Below are 17,859 nucleotides of genomic sequence, written 5' to 3'. Positions count from 1 at the left end.
CTAGTGAAGCAGAGAGAGATGTGAATGATAAGGAAAATTTTAGTTTTGAGCATAAACTTTTTTTTCATTAAATTTTAAATGGAAAACTATGGGCAATATCACTTCATAAAGTAATGAGAAACATTGGAGGGAAACACAAGTTTCCAGAAAAATGGATAAGAGATTTATCTAAACACAAAGCTTGAAGGATAAAACTAGACATAGAGCAAGACATGAGAAATAGCAAAAAAAGTCTCCAAAAATCTCATGATTTTTATAACTATTACCAAGTAGAATGTCATTACTGCATTTAGACTCTGATACAACTGTTATGTGTGATAAGATGTATAAAAAAGCAAAAATGCCTCTGTGGAAAACAAAGAAGACAAGGGAAATTGTGAGAGACCAAATATTCACAAAGGAGATCTGTGCTGTATATGACACAATTTGAAGGTATTGAGAGACCTATTCTTATTAAGAAAGAATGATATTTCCTAGTAAATGAAGAGCCAAAATTTTACTTTTAAATCCAAATCCAGAATTGTGGTGTTCTTGTCTAAGATATACTCGTTCTCTGGGAGCAGATTTCTTGGGGAGGTTGTCTGGAGGCAGCCTTAGTTTCGGTTCAGAGTAATAATCACCTCAAATGCAGCCAGGGATTAAAATACAGTCTTTTATTGTCTCTTCCAAAATAGCCCAGTTAATTTTCTTAGCGGCCTATCTCCTTCCTTGATTCCAAGAGTTATTGCAGCTTGTCTTTTAGCTCTTCCAGCTTCTGCCTCTGCCAGCCTCAGCCTTGCCTCTTGCGAATCCCCAGTCCTCCCCGACTGCAGTCTCTAGCTTGTCAATCTCCTCAACTGACTGACTTGTGGCTTTCAATATCTTCAACTCTCTGACTCCACTAACTCAGTTCCTTTTATTCTCTTTTAGAGGTGTAAACTCAAAGGTTGACTCCTTCTCCGAAAGTGGGATTATGGAAGGTGTAACTTGTGTATCTCCCAGACTGGCTCATAACACAGATTTATTTCCATTTTACCACATCTCCCTCTGAAAGTTGTAAGGAGTCATTTTACAGTTGCATTCAGAAAACAAAACAAAACAAAACTTTTTTTTGTTGTTGTTGTTTTAAGAAATGCAAACAACATAATGCAAAAAGTAGGACACTGTACAGGGTGGGTCACTTTGAAGTTCACTATTTTTTTAGATCATTATTTTGGGTTTCGAAGGATTAGAACTTCAGAGCCATTTTCAAGATTGCATACTTTCTTGATGGGTTCAAGAACTCAAGAGTCAATGTTTTCCATTGTTTAATAATCAGTATAGCAGCCACCTGGTGTGATATTTAGATATTTAGATATATCAACCTTCTAAGCCTTGAATCAATATATTCCATATATTCTCAATATTTGGTAAAACTATTACAAGCCTAGTTTGTTCTGGACCTGTTAAGAAACTCAGCATAAAAACAGTTCCACTGTAATGAGACCAAATAAGATTTTATAATCCTAGCAAGAGCACATTGTTCATACTTTATTGTAATTGTTTGGGGTGACGTGAGCCTTTTGAAAGATTCTGTCTGTCATTGGAAAGCTGATATCAAAAGATGTTCTGGGGCATAGTTGACTATTGGTAACTATAAACACTAGACGCTGAGTATCATTCCCACACTCCTAGATTTCTTAATAGATTCCTTCCCACATTTCTCATGTATAAAGTAAGCAACAGAATTACTGTCCAGTAAGATTGTATCATTTTTATTATTAGAAATGTAGATGCAGAGACTTCCTGCTTTAGATAAATGCAGATGGTTATTTAGTTGTTTTTGGTCAGATCTAACTCTTTGTGACTCTTTCTGGGATTTTCTTGGCAAAGATGCTACAGTGGTTGACCATTTCTCCAGCTCATTTTGTAGATGAGGAAACCAAAGTAAAGAGGATGAAGTGATTTGCCCAAAGTCACACTAACAACTAACAAAACTAACAAAAAACAACACACAACTCAAGCCAGAATTGAATTCAGGAAGATGAATCTTTCTGACTCCTGGCCTAGCACTCTATCCACTGAATCATTCAACTTCCCCAAGTCCTTAATTAGCTATTATTCAATTCAATCCACATTTTTTAATAAATCAAAATATGTTGGCCCTTCTTTGCTAGGTCATTTGGGGCAGAAAAGCAAAAATGAAAATAGCTCCAGGATGCAAGGAATTTATATTTCAAAGGAGAAGAAGGATGACAAGTATTCAGATAAATGACTACAAACTATTGATAAATATATTAAAATAATGATGATGGTGATGAAGATAATGACAGCAAAGTATTTCCTCAAATATTATCTCATTTGATTCTCACAAAAACCTCCTGGGAGTTTCACAAAAATTAAATGTCTTTCAAAGAGTCACAGACTTTGTAGGTGTTTAAAACTGGATTCAAATTGAGGTCTTTATATTTCTAGGTCTGACATTAAATCTATTGAGCTACCTAGATGCTAAAATTATAAATATATAAAATTATTTCTGAGAAAAATGAAAACAAACTAACAAGATTTCTTTCAACTCCAAGATTCTATGATATCTGGCATATATTCACACAAGTATTTGTTCTCTCTCAGGTGTTACAGATCCCTCACAGTACAAATTTTAGACACATAACAGACTCATGTCTCACAATGAATGTCACATTATAATAAGGGTATAAAAGAGTATAAAAATGCTATGATATTAGATGATGAAAGAATTACTTCCAAATGGAAAGATTTAGGAAAACTTCAAAGAGGAGGTACGTTTGAACTAGGCCTTGAAAAAGAAAGTAGTATGGAAATAGATAGAAATGTAAAGAGAGCTGAAAGCTTTTAGTAATTGCTTAAATGTTTGTAACCAAAAGAAAAGTATTGAAAGCGATTTTGAATTCTTAGACCAGAGTGATAATGGAATAGTTCTTTAATTGACATCAGTAAGGAAATCAGAAGATTTAGAAGGAAAACTAAATTTAGTTTTAAACATGGTGGTTTTGAGGTGATTGAAAATATCTAGGAGAGGTATTCAGGAGAGAAGTAGATATGCTATTAAGAAGTATTTATTATTAATTTGAGAAGTTTAGTAATAAAAGGGGAAAAGGGCCTAGGAATATGGAAAGCAAAAACTAAACCTCATTTTTCTCTAGCCTTTATATCTGGCATTAATGGCTAGAACATAACAGGTATCTGATTAATATTTATCAAATGAAATAAAAATTAAGCCATTTCAAAGCAACTAGCAATCTATCACTAAATATACTATTTTTTACCAGGTTTGTTTTCATTTTGATGAAGGAATTATTTAAACACTAAAGGAGTTACTCTCTAATAATGAAGAGTAGGGAAGGATGAAGGTAGAAGGGGTTTATTATTATTATTTTAATGAAAAGGTTTGCTGATCAATCTTCTTACAAGGCCAATTTTGATATTTTTTTCTGTATAAGAAAGTTTAGAAGCTCCAGTCTTTTTTTTGCAGTTTATAAAAACAAATGCCCTTGTTCTTTATGTATATATTGACATTCTCATTAATAACTAAGGTTAAATAAATAATTACAATAAGGGTAAGAACACAATTTTCCCATTCTACTACACTGTGCAGATGTGTGCCCTTGGCAAGGGAAACTAGTATAATAACTATTTCCTATATAGTCAGATTCCTCTTTTCTCCATTCATTAAGCACAATACTCATTTTCTTCAAGGTTCAACACAAACATAACCTTCTTGAAGCTTTTGCTTACGCCTTCAATAGAGAGTATTTGCCCCTACTTCAAAGTTTTCTTAGAGTAACTTGTTTCTTTTATGTCATTTTACCTTTTATCATGCTTATCAATGTTCATGCCATATATCCTCACTACTCTATGGATTCCCCAAGAGGGATGACTTGACCATTTTTCCATTGTTTCCCAAATACTTATGTACTTTAATTATTGTTTAGGTCCTTGATAAAAGTTTTTTTTGATAAAAAAAAAAAACAAAAAAACATGCCTAATATATTCCCAAGGCCCACTGGAAAGGAGAATTAACTTAAAAATACAAAACTGCAAAAAATAATTTGTAAAGAAGAAATGTGTAAAACATTTAAGACAAACCGAGGTAATAACTCAGTCAATTAATCACCCTCATTCCAATTGACCAAATAAGAATCTATGTTATTTATTAAGTGGAATTACACATTCTTTCAAGAACATTAAACTAAGTGAGAAAATTTGTTGATCAATTTGGAAGGAGTGACCTATACGATAAATGTATTGAGACTAATTAAAGAGACTTAGGATATATGTGTGTATGCATGAACAAATGTGTATATACATATTCATATATGTATGCATGTGTGTATTATGTATATGTGTATGTATACACACATACAATGCTATTGTATTATATAAAATAGCGAAGCAATTAGAACCCAGCATTTGGGTATCATACTAGCCATTCCAGGCCAGCCCTTGGGAGGGAATTACTTTTGGAGAGACAAAATCTTCTGTCTACCAAAACCTGACCCCATGTAAATCCTGTCCTCTTCAACAGAGGATAACTTTGTCAATCTTAAGCAATTACAGGAGTTAGCTTTCTAATTATTTTTGAAGCTTTTTTTTATTTTCAAAACATGTGCAAAGATAGTTTTCCACATTCACCCTTACAAAATCTTGTGTTCCAATTTTTTTTCTCCTTCTCTTCCCCCTACCCACTTATCTAGATAGCAAGTAATCCAATACATGTGCAATTCTTCTATACATATCATGCTATACTAGAAGAATCATATTAAAAAGAAACAAAACTAAATGCAAGCAAATAATAACAGAAAGTGAAAATACTATATTATGATCCATACTCGGTTCTCACAGTCCTCTCTTTGCTTGCAGATGGCTCTCTCCATCACAAGACTATTGGAAGTGGCATGAATAATTTCAGTATTAAAAAGAGTCTCATCCATCAGAATTGATCATCACATAATCTTGTTGCTGTGTACAATTTTCTCTTGGTTCTATTCACTTCACTTAGCATCAGTTCATGTAAATTTTTCTAGGTCTTTCTGAAATCATCCTCCGATCATTTCTTATAGAACAATAATATTCCATAACATTCATATATCATAACTTTGTTTAGCCAATCTCCAACTGATGGGTATCTACTCAGTTTTCAGTTATTTGCCACTACAAAAAGAGCTGCTACAACCATTTGTGCACATGTGGGTCCCTTCCCCTCCTTTAAGATCTCTTTGGGATACAGGCCCAGTAAAGACACTGCTGGATCAAAGGGTATGCACAGTTTGATAGCTCCTTGGGCATAGTTCCAGATTGCTCTCAGAATGTTTGTATTGATTCACAATTCTTCCAATAGTGTATTAGTGTCCCAATTTCTTCACACTCCCTCCAACATTCATCTTTATCTTTTCCTGTCATCTTAGTCAATCTGAGAGTTGTGAGATGGTACCTCAGAGTTGTGTTAATGTGTATTTCTCTAATCAATCATTATTTAGAGCATTTTTTTCATATAAGTATAGATAATTTAAATTTCATCATCTGAAAATTGTCTATTCATATACTTTGACCATTTAACAGTTGGAAGATGGCTTGTATTCTTATAAATTTGAGTCAACTCTCTATGCATTTTAGAAATGAGGCTTTTATCAGAACCTTTGGATGTGAAAATTGTTTTCCCAGTTTATTGGTTCCCTTCTAATCTTGTCTACATTCATTTTGTTTGTACAAAACCTTTTTAACTTAATATAATAAAAATTATCTATTTTGCATTTCCTATTGTACTCTAGTACATCTTTGGCCACAAATCCATTCCTTCTCCACAGATCTAAGAGGTAGATTATCTTTTATTCTTCTACTTTGCTTATAATATCACTAGTTATGTCTAAATCATGAACCCATCTTGACCTTATTTTGGTATATGGTGTTAGGTGTGAGTCAATGCCTAGTTTCTGCCATAGTAATTTCTAATTTTTCTGGCAGTTTTTATCAAATAGTGAATTCTTATCCCAGAAGTTTGGGTCTTTGGGCTTGTCAGACACTAGATTACTATAGTCATTGACTGTTGTGTTTTGTGAACTTAACCTATTCTGCTGATGGAGTACTCTATTTCTTAGATAGTTCCAAATGGGTTTGATGACTGCTGATTTATAATATGGTTTCAAGTCTTATACAGCTAGGCCACATTTATTTGTATTTTTTCATTAATTACTTTGAAATTATTGAGTTTTTGTTCTTCTAGAGGAACTTTGTTATTATTTTTTCTAGCTCTCTAAAATAATTTCTTGGGAGTTTGGTATGGTACTGAATAAGTAGATTAATATAAATAGTATTGTCATTTTTATTGTATTAGCATGACCAACTCATGAGTACTTGATATTCTTCCAATTGTAATCAATTGGATCTGACTTTATTTGTGTGGGAAGTGCTTTGCAATTGTGTTGATATAATTCCTGATTTTTGTCTTGGCAGGTAGACTCCCAAATATTTTACATCATCTGCTGTAATGATCTTATTTGAGTTTTCTGGAGGTCTTGGGCAGCCTTCCTTTTAGTAGATTAATCACTACAAGAATAGCAAGGTGTTAAAGTCCAAAAGTCTTTATTGTCTCCTTCACCTGGAGCTCAGCTAGTTTTCTCTCATGGCCTTCAGAGGGCACTTGGTTTCAGTGGAGAGAATGCAGGAGGATAGGCCACCATGGTGACATGAGATGAAGTGAGCCTGAGTCCAAGGGTTTATGCTTCAACCTCCAGCCCCCACAAAGGTGGAGGATTGAATGAATATGTCTCTGCCTCTCTTTCCTGGCCTCTTTGTCCCCCAGGAGAGCCACCAGAAACCTGAGTGAAGATGGAATGAATCTCCTCCAGTCCTTAGTAGCTGTTATATATTCCATTATCATAAGTGTGAATCTTGTGGAACTATATTAAGAATTAAGTACATATATTGAACTAGAAAACTATTAAGCACCATGCTAAACTAGATAACTGTAAAAGGCTGAAACTCTGAATAGGGGCACTTAAATCAGACAACCAAGCACTTAAGGCTAATTATCTATTGGACAATAACTCTATTAACATGTTTGAAATTTCTCTTCTCACAGTTAATGCTAGCTCAATGCTTGGGATTGAGAGAATTGTAAGGAGGGATTAGGGGGTGGAATGAGTCAAACCACAGTCACTTTGGAGGTGGACAAAGAGAAGGGAGGTTGTGGAGAGTTTGTAGTAGTGTTGTCGATCCTCTTCACTTCTCCCCCTAAAGACCAAGGATTTTTGCTTATCCTGGCTCTGGCTGATTCTGAGGCCTGTAGGGGGCTAACCTGGACTTTACAGATAACCATTGTCTCATTAATTCCACTGACTTAAAACTTTGTAAGAATCCTTGTTTCAGAGTTCTGGCCCATAACAATCTACAGTATTTTAAAATGGAATTTCTCTTTGTATCTCTTGCTACTGATTTGTTGGTAGCATATAGAAATGCTGATGATTTATGTGGATTTATTTTGAATCCTGTAAATTTGCTAAAGTTGTGAATTGTTTCTTTTTGTTTTCAGCCAATTCTCTAGGATTCTCTAAGTGATGATTTGGCTTCCTCATTACCTACTCTAATTCCTTTAATTTTTTTCTTCTCATTACTTAAGCTAATATTTTTAAAACATAGTAATGGTGATAGATAGCAACCTTGTTTCACCCCTTATCTTACTGGGAATGATTTTAGTTTATCTCCATTACATAGAATACTTGTTGATGATTTTAAATGAATGCTACTGATCATTTTAAGGAAAACTCCATTTAGTCCTATACTCTCTGGTGTTTTTTAATAAGAATGAATGTTGAATTTTGTCAAACACTTTTTCTGCATCTATTGAGATAATCATATGATTTTTTGTTAGTTTGGTTATTGATATAGTCAAGTATGCTAATAGTTTTCCTAATATTGAACCAAGCTCTGCATTCTTGGTATAAATCCTACCTGGTCATGATGTATTTTCCTGGTGATAACACCTGTAATCTCTTTGCTAATATTCTATTTAAGATTTTTGCTCAATACTCATTAGGATAACTGGTCTATAATTTTCTTTTTTTATATTAACCCCACCTGTTTAGGTATCAGCACCATATGTGTGTCATAAAAATAATTTGTTAAGATTCCTTCTTTCCCTATTTTTCCAAATAGTTTGCATAGTATTGGAATTAATTTTTCTTTAAATCTTACCATTTTTTCTAGTTATCACAAGGACATCTAAGTAGTGGCAGTGCTTTCATGAGAAACCAAAGAAAGATTAGATACAATGAGAAAAGGCAACTCTAATTCTACAAGGTACCTTGTGGAAATGTAGTATAATATCTATGGGAACTTCATGAGTGTTCCAAGAAGGAGGCTGGATGGGGGTGTACTTCTAGTGAAATAATTTCCTGGAGTTGCCAATCACCTTCCTTATTAGTTCACCAAACTCAAGTCTACTTTGCTCTGAGCTCTGTTTGTGCTTCTGGAAGAGTACCTCTGATTTGACTATATCAATAACCAAACTAACAAAAATCATATGATTATTTCAATAGATGCAGAAAAAGTGTTTGGCAAAATTCAACATTCATTCTTATTAAAAACACCAGAAAGTATAGGACTAAATGGAGTTTTCCTTAAAATGATCAGTAGCATTCATTTAAAATCATCAACAAGTATTCTATGTAATGGAGATAAACTAAAATCATTCCCAGTAAGATAAGGGGTGAAACAAGGTTTCTGATTCTATATTATCTTAGCAAATATTTGTAACTAAAATGTTATAAAATTGACTGATATTAATTGTTAATGAATAAGGAATATACAATGGTGAAAAATTGTAAGCTATAGTACTAGAAATTATCCCCAAACTTTTTGGGTTACTTCTAAAAACTCTGGAGACAAATGTAGCCAGTTGCTTTCTGGGAGCCCAATCTGCTGGTCCTGGTACTTAGTTGATCCGGTGAACTTCAGAATCTAAAGTGTAACTATACACATGAACAGAAATGAATTACCTTCCAGTGTGTTTCTAAAGCTGAAATTAGCAGCTCGATCCATGGAACCGGCTTCATATTGAGCTAGGCTTAGGCAAGATTCTACATCAGCTGAAGTGGGAATTCTTGGAGTCCTCCCTCGATCATGGTTTCCAGGGTTACGGAGCAGAGGTCCTTCTTCTGTTGCATTACATAAGGACTGCTGAATGTTGTATTCTTCTAATCTGCTACAGATAACCTACACAAAATACCTTTAGATTAAAAGATTTATCTGAACAGTTAACATAAAGGGCAGAGATAGGATTATCGTACTCTGTCACTAACTTGATTTATGATCTTGACTCTCCCTTTGCCTCTTTTTGATTTATAAAATGCGTGTGTGTGTGTGTGTGTGTGTGTGTGTTTGTGTTTTGAGGGAGGATGGTATAGAAATAGAGAGAAGGAAATCACTTAGATTACCTCTTAGATTTCACCTGGTTATTGCATTGTGTGTTCTGTTTCCTTCTTGTTCTTATAGTGTGTGTATTAATGGCCCTTATAGCTCTGACATGTTCTGTTCTTAAGCCCCTTCCAGCTCATATTGTTATTATCCCTATACTCTATTTGAAATTCTTAAAAAGAGAAGTACATTTTTTTTTCAAAAGAGTGAAATCTTAGGCAGCTTATTTTTACTGCTACCAAATGGTTACATTTGGTTGTATAATAAAAAACAGTGATTAAAGTAGAAAATTTGGTCTATGACATCTGACATGGACTTCTTTTTTAAAAAATGAACATGAAATTTAAAAAAAAACTTCTTTAGAACCCTAAGTTCCACCATTTATTAATTATGTAGTTAAGGTAAATTTCCCCCCTCTTTGAACCTCATTTTCTTCATCTTCAAAATATGAATAAGAATGTCTACATTAAAATTGAAAGAATATGTTTGCTGTGCCAATTAAATGAGATGTGTACCAATATTTGAGAAGCATTATATAACCTTTTTTTTCTCTTTTAAAATGTGAAATCTTTCTAAAATATATATCCAAACTGACAGTAGCTTAATTAGATGTATGAGTAACAGTACTCATTACTTTTAATACCCTACAGTTATTTATCTTCCTAACTCAGTAGAAGAAAATGAAACAAAATAAAAATATATCTTTAATTATTTGAGGAAGACTAGTATGCTTTGATGGATTGTTTTTAAGAATAACTTAATCCATCTTTCTTAAGTGAAGTAAAGAGAACTAAACTTCCCTTTCAAAGTCACATCACGGTATGAAGGTGAACCTGGATCCCCAAAGCTGAATCAAATTGAGTGTAAATTGATGGTTATAATAAACTGGAAAGGTGGGTTCAGTGATTGTCTGAATATCTAATGTTCTACCAATAAAAGTTCTGAAAAGCTAGTTTTTAAGTTTGGCTAACAGGTGATGCTTTTTTTTTTTCATAAATTCATGAACCATCTGTTAAAACATGGATATTCTGTTATCTGAATAATTGAGAGATGATTGCTTATATTAAGCCAAAGAAATTCCAGCTCTTGAAATATTAGTGAGAAGTAGTAGTAGCAGCAGCCGCAGAAGCAGTAGTAGTAATGGTAGAAGCAGGAATAGTTTCATTTATATAATGCTTAAAATTTGCATATGAATATACACACAAAATTGAATCTCTCTCTCTCTTATTCTCTCTCTACCTCTTTCTCTTTCCCTCTCTTTCACCTTTTCCCTTTCCTTTCCAATTTATTCTTTAGAATTGTCAATATTCTTTTCCTAAAACACAGATCTACCTATGTTCATGTTATTCTACTTGAAAATCTTAATAGTTACTTCTTGCCTTTAAGATAAAATAGTTTGGCTTTTAAGAATCTTATAATTCTCTTTCTAAATTATCCTACAATCATATTTTACTCCTCTGTTCTTTATATTTTCTTCATTGTAGACAAACTGGACTATTAGCTTTTCTCTGGATTTGACATTCTCTCTCTTAACTCAATACTTTCAGTGCAAGTCATTTTTCATGCCTATATAATGTGGGACCCAAAACTGTCCATTCTGGAACAAAACAAACAAACAAACAAACAAACAAACAAAAAAGGACTGGGGGAAATCTCCAAATTCCAATGAAATTTTGTCAAAAGGTCTAGGGCTCTCTCTAATGAAGTGGACGTCAAAGTTTCCTCATGATCTGAGATATCTCTTTTCCATATTGTATTATTTTTATAGGATTTGATACCCAACCATGCAAAAGGGGCATGGTAAATTATAAAATCTTATTGGTTGGCAGACCTTAATTTCAGCTCTTGAGGAAAGCCAAAATTGATGCATTAGTATGGGTGGTCACAAAATGGGCAAGAAAAGGGTTATCTCCAGTGAATAAGTGGTTGTTCTTGTACTACTAGATGACTGATTAAGTGAATATTATTCTAATAATCATGACCAATTATAGAAACACACTGAACTGATTATTATTGATTGTAATGAAGTATGAGCCCAAATGAACCATTTTCCACATTAATGGGGTTTTGACCATCTAAAATTATATTACATAGTAAAGGACTACTTTTTAGAGACTGGAGGACTAGAACAAGCATGTGCATGATGCATTAATCTAATGTAAAGCCTTTTCTCTACTAGAGGTGTAACTGGAACTGTCAATATTTTAATTACCTAATTCAGCATTTGTAATGTTTTTTGTTAGTTTGTTTTTGCTGCATTTGTGTCTAGGGGTTAAAGTCACTTCTTCACTGTCAGCTGGTAAGATCATGTGGTATGAGAGAAGGGACCTAAGTATTATGTTACCTCCCCTGATTCACTCCCAGGCCACATGGACTAAAGAAAAAGGACTAGCTCTTTGGTCTTTTTGACTGTTCTTTTCCAATCTAAGTTTTGATTTAGCCCAGGAGTATGAGCTAATGGGGATTTTGGAGTCCAGAAATCCAAGGCAGATGTTATAGAAACTTCAGTTGCAAAGACATAAAAAATATGGGTCCAGGATTCCAATAAAAGTCTCCAGCTCAGCAGAAACTAGCACTACTGATTTTGGACTTGAATTTAATGAGTCTAATGGTATGATCTAGTTCCTACATAGTATTTGTCTTACTAAATTCAAGTACAAAATGATCAGTGCCAGTTTCCTCCACAAGAGGCACAGGGAAATTGTACCATTGAGATCTGGGGTGGGATTTTTGTTTGTTTGTTCTTGTTATCTATTTAGAGCAAATATATATTTATAAAAGATAATCAATGTTGAGTGGCTAAACAAAATCTGTGTGCTAGGAATTGTATACCAAGGGTCACACAACTAGTAAGTATCTAGAGTCATATTTGAACTCAGGTCCTTTTGACTCTAGGGACAGCACAGAGCAGTGGAAGGGACTCAGTAGAATATCTAGAACCACCTGTATCTTAAAAGGAACTCTCCCCATCATGAAATATCCCTTCTACAAAAGGTTATTTATTTTCCATTGGAAGATGTCCCATTATCTCATGAGGCAGTCCAATATACTTTGATGAGGCTTTAATTGTTATAAAGGCTTTTTTTTTTTTTCAAATGTTAATTGAAGATCTGTTTTTGTCAAATTGTACCCATTCATTAATCCCAGTTCTGTATTTTGGAGTCAACATAATAAATCCAATTCTTATGACAGATGAAAGTTTGGATGGAGAGGGTGGGAGTGGGTGGACAGCCTGTACCAAAAGAAAAAAAAAAAGAGACCCCATATGGCAGCAAACAATCTGAATTAAGCCAAGAGAAAAATGTCCTGAACCTCATATTCTACTGCCTAAATTTCTCCTGGGTAAGAGAAGAACCACTTAGCAAAAAGCCCATTAGGCTTTTATGCACACTAAGGTATAATTTATTGTATTGAAGAAATTACTGAATGTTCAAAAATCTTGCTTATGCAGAATACAGTTAGTGTATTTATTTCTATGCACTTAATGTATTTATGTTGTAACTTCTATGGACATTTTTATATATGTTTTCTATACTCTATGAGGACATCCATTTCAAAGTGTTATTCCCTTAGTTCTTTTTATTTTTTTTAAATACTGAACTTAATACAGATAAAAATGTTTATTTCTATATACAAAGCAGAACTGAAAAAATAATATTATATATGAAATTATTAAGTATAGTTCATTATGATTTTAATGAAAAGAAATTGCCTAGACTAATGACACATTTTCTTTATTTCTCAGACTCCCTTTTTAGGTATGTGTAGTGGAACATAGGAGTGAAAATTGAAAAATAAAACTTAGTTCCAGGTCCTCCTTCTATTTGGGCCAGACACTTCTCTTTTTTGAACCTTATTTTCCTCATCTTCAGGAGATACTAGAAGACCAGAGCCCTTAAAACTCTCACAATTCTATGATTCTCTCTATTAAAAAAAAAAGGAGGGGGGGGAGCAAAAAAAAAAACTAAGATAAAGTACTATACAAGACTATTGTAATAGTCTGTTGATTGGTCAGCCTATCTCAAGTCTCTCCCTAGTCCAATCCATTCTCCATTCAGCCACTGGAGTGATTTTCTTAAAGTAAAAATTGTTCATATCATTGCCCTACTTCTCTAACCTGTTCATCCCTTTCTTTTAGTATTATACAGATATTGGTGAAGTACTTGAAGTATCTACTTACAATACTTCATGTAAGCAACCCATTTTCTGATGATATATTTTAATTTTGTTCTTCAAACTTCCTGATTATTAAATGTGGCAGGCTGTTCAAATCCATCACATGCTCTTCATTAATCTTTGTGTGGTGTCTGTTTTTGAAACTCCAAGGAACATTGTGTTCCATGTCTTAACAGTTATACAGCAATGCTAATATATTATAAGTATTAAAAAAGAATAGATCTTTAGTTCTGGGAGAAAATTTGGATCATTAAACAAGATTTTCAGTTTCTTAAAACCAATCCAGCTTGATCTCTAGACCTTCTGTTTAATTCAGAACCCAACACATTCATTCATACTGTCTGTTCTGGGTAGTTATTTTTAATTTGGCTATAATTTTTTTTAACTAATCTTTATTGCAGAAATAGTCTCTATTGATCAAGTCACTGAAATGAATGCTCAACAATTCAGTTGTGTTTGCTTTTAAAAACAGAAGAAAACAATGGTGGCTATGTCTATTTAACACTACTGTTTGATCCATTTAGTTTTGTTAAGAGAGAGGAATAGAGCTAGAGATAAAGATGGGGGAAGGAAAAGAATGGAATAAACAGTTATAGAGTGTCTACTATGTGTCTGGCATTATGCTAGTATCTTTTAAAAATAAATATTATCTGATAAAATCCTTGTAAAAAGCCTGGAATGTTAATAATCCTGACCATTTCTTCCTTCTTTGTTGCATCCTCCTAAAGATCATGCCCTCTAATTGTAAGTGTCCCAGTTTTCTACCCTGGGCCTTTTCACTTCTCTCTCTTACCTACACTACTTTGTGATCCTATCTGTTCCCATGGATTTAATTATCTGTTCCATGCTGATGAGTCTCAGCTCTATCTGTCCTTCTCCAAATTCTCTGCTGACTTCCAGACATCTCTCAGACATCTTAAACAGGTCAAACTGATGTCTTAAACCCAGGTCCAAAACATCTCTTGAATCTGTTGACAAAGTCTATCAATTTTACCTCTGCAACAATTTTTTTTTTTTTGGTAAATGGTCCTCTTCTCTCCTCTGACATTGCTATTACTCAGGTGCAGGTTCTCATTACCTCATGCTTGGACTGCTGTAATAGTCTGCTGATTGGTCTACCTTCTCAATTCTCTTCCCAATCTAACCAATTGACCACTCCAGCTACTCAAGTGATTTTCCTAAAGTGCAGTCTAATCCCATCACTTTTGTGATCCATAAACTCTTGTCTCTATTACCTCCAGGATCAAAAAATAAAACAAAAAATAAACAAAACCAAAACTGTTCAAAGACCTTTATAATCTAGCCTTCTGCCTTTCCCATCTTCTTTTTTTTTTTTTTTTTTTTTTATTTTGTGTTTTTTTTATTTTTTATTTTTTTTTAATTTAATAGCCTTTTATTTACAGGATATATACATGGGTAACTTTACAGCATTAACAATTGCCAAACCTCTTGTTCCAATTTTTCACCTCTTACCCCCCACCTCCTAAATGGCAGGATGACCAGTAGATGTTAAATATATTAAAATATAACTTAGATACATAATAAGTATACATGACCAAAACATTATTTTGCTGTACAAAAAGAATCAGACTCTGAATTATTGTACAATTAGCTTGTGAGAAATCAAAAATGCAGGTGTGCATAAATATAGGGATTAGAATTCAATGTAATGGTTTTAGTCATCCCCAGAGTTCTTTTCTGGTATAGCTGGTTCAGTTCATTACTGCTCCATTAGAAATGATTTGGTTGATCTTGTTGCTGAGGATGGCCTGATCCATCAGAACTGGTCATCATCTAGTATTGTTGTTAAGTATATAATGATCTCCTGGTCCTGCTCATTTCACTCAGCATCAGTTCGTATAAGTCTCTCCAGGCCTTTCTGAAATCATCCTGTTGGTCATTTCTTACAGAACAGTAATATTCCATAATTTTCATATACCACAATTTATTCAGCCATTCTCCAACTGAGTGGACATCCATTCAGTTTCAGTTTCTAGCCACTACAAAGGGCTGCCACAAACATTCGTGCACATACAGGTCCCTTTCCCTTCTTTATAATCTCTTTGGGATATAATCCAGTAGTAACACTGCTGGATCAAAGGGTATGACAGTTTGATAACTTTTTGAGCATAGTTCAAACTACTCTCCAAAATGGTTGGATTCGTTCACAACTCCACCAACAATGAATCAATGTCCCAGTTTTCCCACATCCCCTCAACAATCATCATTATTTTTCCTGTCATTTTAGCCAATCTGACAGGTGTGTGTCGGTATCTTAGAGTTGTCTTAATTTGCATTTCTCTGATTAATAATGACTTGGACATCTTTTCATATGACTAGAAATAGTTTCAATTTCTTCATCTGAAATTGTCTGTTCATATCCTTTGACCATTTTCAATTGGAGAATGGCTTGATTTTTTATAAATTAGAGTTAATTCTCTATATATTTTGGAAATGAGGCCTTTATCAGAACCTTTGACTGTAAAATATTTTCCAGTTTATTGCTTCCCTTCTAATCTTGTCTGCATTAGATTTGTTTGTACAAAAACTTTTCAGTTTGGTATAATCAAAATTTTCTATTTTGTGGTCAGTAATGATCTCTAGTTCTGCTTTGGTCATAAAGACCTTCCCCTTCCACAGGTCTGAGATGTAAACTATCCTATGTTCCTCTAATTTATTAATGATTTCATTCTTTATCCTAGGTCATGAACCCATTTTGACCTTATCTTGGTGTCGGCGTTAAGTATGGATCAATGCCTAGTTTCTGCCATATTAGTTTCCAATTTTCCCAGCAATTTTTATCAAACAGTAAGTTCTTATCCCAAAAGCTGGGATCTTTGGGTTTGTCAAAGAACTAGTTTGCTATATTTGTTGACTGTTTTATCCCTTGAACCTACTCTATTCCACTGATCAACTAATCTATTCCTTAGCCAATACCAAATAGTTTTGGTAACTGCTGCTCTATAATATAATTTTAGATCTGGTACAGCTAAGCCACCATCATTTGATTTTTTTCATTAATTCCTTGAAATTCTTGACCTTTGTTTTCCATATGAACTTTGTTGTTATTTTTCTAGGTCATTAAAATAGTTTTTGGAGTCTGATTGGTATGTTAAATAAATAGATTAGTTTAGGTATATTGTCATCTTTATTATATTTGCTCGCCCTATCCAAGAGCATTTAATATTTTCAATTGGTTAGATCAGACTTAATTTGTGTGAAAAGTGGTCTGTAATTTGCTCATAAGTTTCTGATTTTCCCTTGGCAGATGATTCTAAATATTTTATATTATCAGTAGTTACTTTAAATGGAATTTCTCTTTGTAACTCTGACTGTTGGATTTTGTTAGTGATATATAAGAATTGCTGATGACTTATGTGGTTTATTTTATAACCAGCAACTTTGCTAAAGTTGTGGATTATTTCTAATAACTTTTAGCAGAATCTCTGGGGTTCTCTAAGTATACCATCATGTCATCGGCAAGGTGATAATTTGGCTTCCTCATTTGCCTATTCTTATTCCTTTAATCTCTTTCTCAGCTCTTATTGCTATAGCTAGCGTTTCTAATACAATATTAAATAGTAACAGTGATAGTGAGCAGCCTTGTTTCACTCCAGATCTTATTGGAATGGTTGCAGTTTGTCTCCATTACATATGATGCTTACTGATGGTTTTAAATAGATGCTGCTGATTATTTTAAGGAAAAGTCCATTTATTCCTATACTCTCAAGTGTTTTTAATAGGAATGGATGTTGGATTTTATCAAATGCTTTTCTGCATCTATTGAGATGATCATATGGTTTTGTTAATTTGGTTATTAACATGGCCAATTATATTGATAGTTTTCTAATATTGAACCAGCCCTCATTCCTGGTATAAATCCTACTTGATCATAGTGTATTATCTTGGAATGATTTTCTGTAGTCTTTTTGTAATATCTTATTTAAGATTTTAGCATCAATATTCATAGGAGATTGGTCTATAATTTTCTTTCTCTGTTTTCAGCCTACCTGGTTTAGGTATCAATTACCATGTCTGTGTCATAGAAGAGAATTTGGTAGGACTCCTTCATTCCCTATTTTATCAAATAATTTATATAGCATTAGGACCAATTGTTCTTTAAATGTTTGGTAAAATTCACATGTAAATCCATCTGGTCCTGGGGATTTTCTTAGGGAGTTGTTTAATTGCCTGTTCTATTTCTTTTTCTGAAATGGGACTATTCAAACATTGCTTCCTCCTCTGTTAGTCTGGGAAGTCTATATTTTTGGATAG

General features: G+C 33.5%; 1 protein-coding gene across 1 annotated transcript in view; it reads right to left on the bottom strand.

Moving 5' to 3' along the window:
* TYR (tyrosinase) overlaps nucleotides 1-17,859 on the bottom strand; it is a 191,681-nt gene that overhangs the window by 149,984 nt on the left and 23,838 nt on the right. Inside the window, exon 2 of the mRNA XM_031961428.1 lies at nucleotides 8,991-9,207. Coding sequence (XP_031817288.1) covers nucleotides 8,991-9,207 — 217 coding nt within the window. The remainder of the gene's footprint in view (nucleotides 1-8,990; nucleotides 9,208-17,859) is intronic.

This window comes from Sarcophilus harrisii, chromosome 3, assembly GCF_902635505.1.
Source record: "Sarcophilus harrisii chromosome 3, mSarHar1.11, whole genome shotgun sequence".
Taxonomy (NCBI): domain Eukaryota; kingdom Metazoa; phylum Chordata; class Mammalia; order Dasyuromorphia; family Dasyuridae; genus Sarcophilus; species Sarcophilus harrisii.
This window is presented reverse-complemented; position numbering and strand designations above follow the sequence as displayed.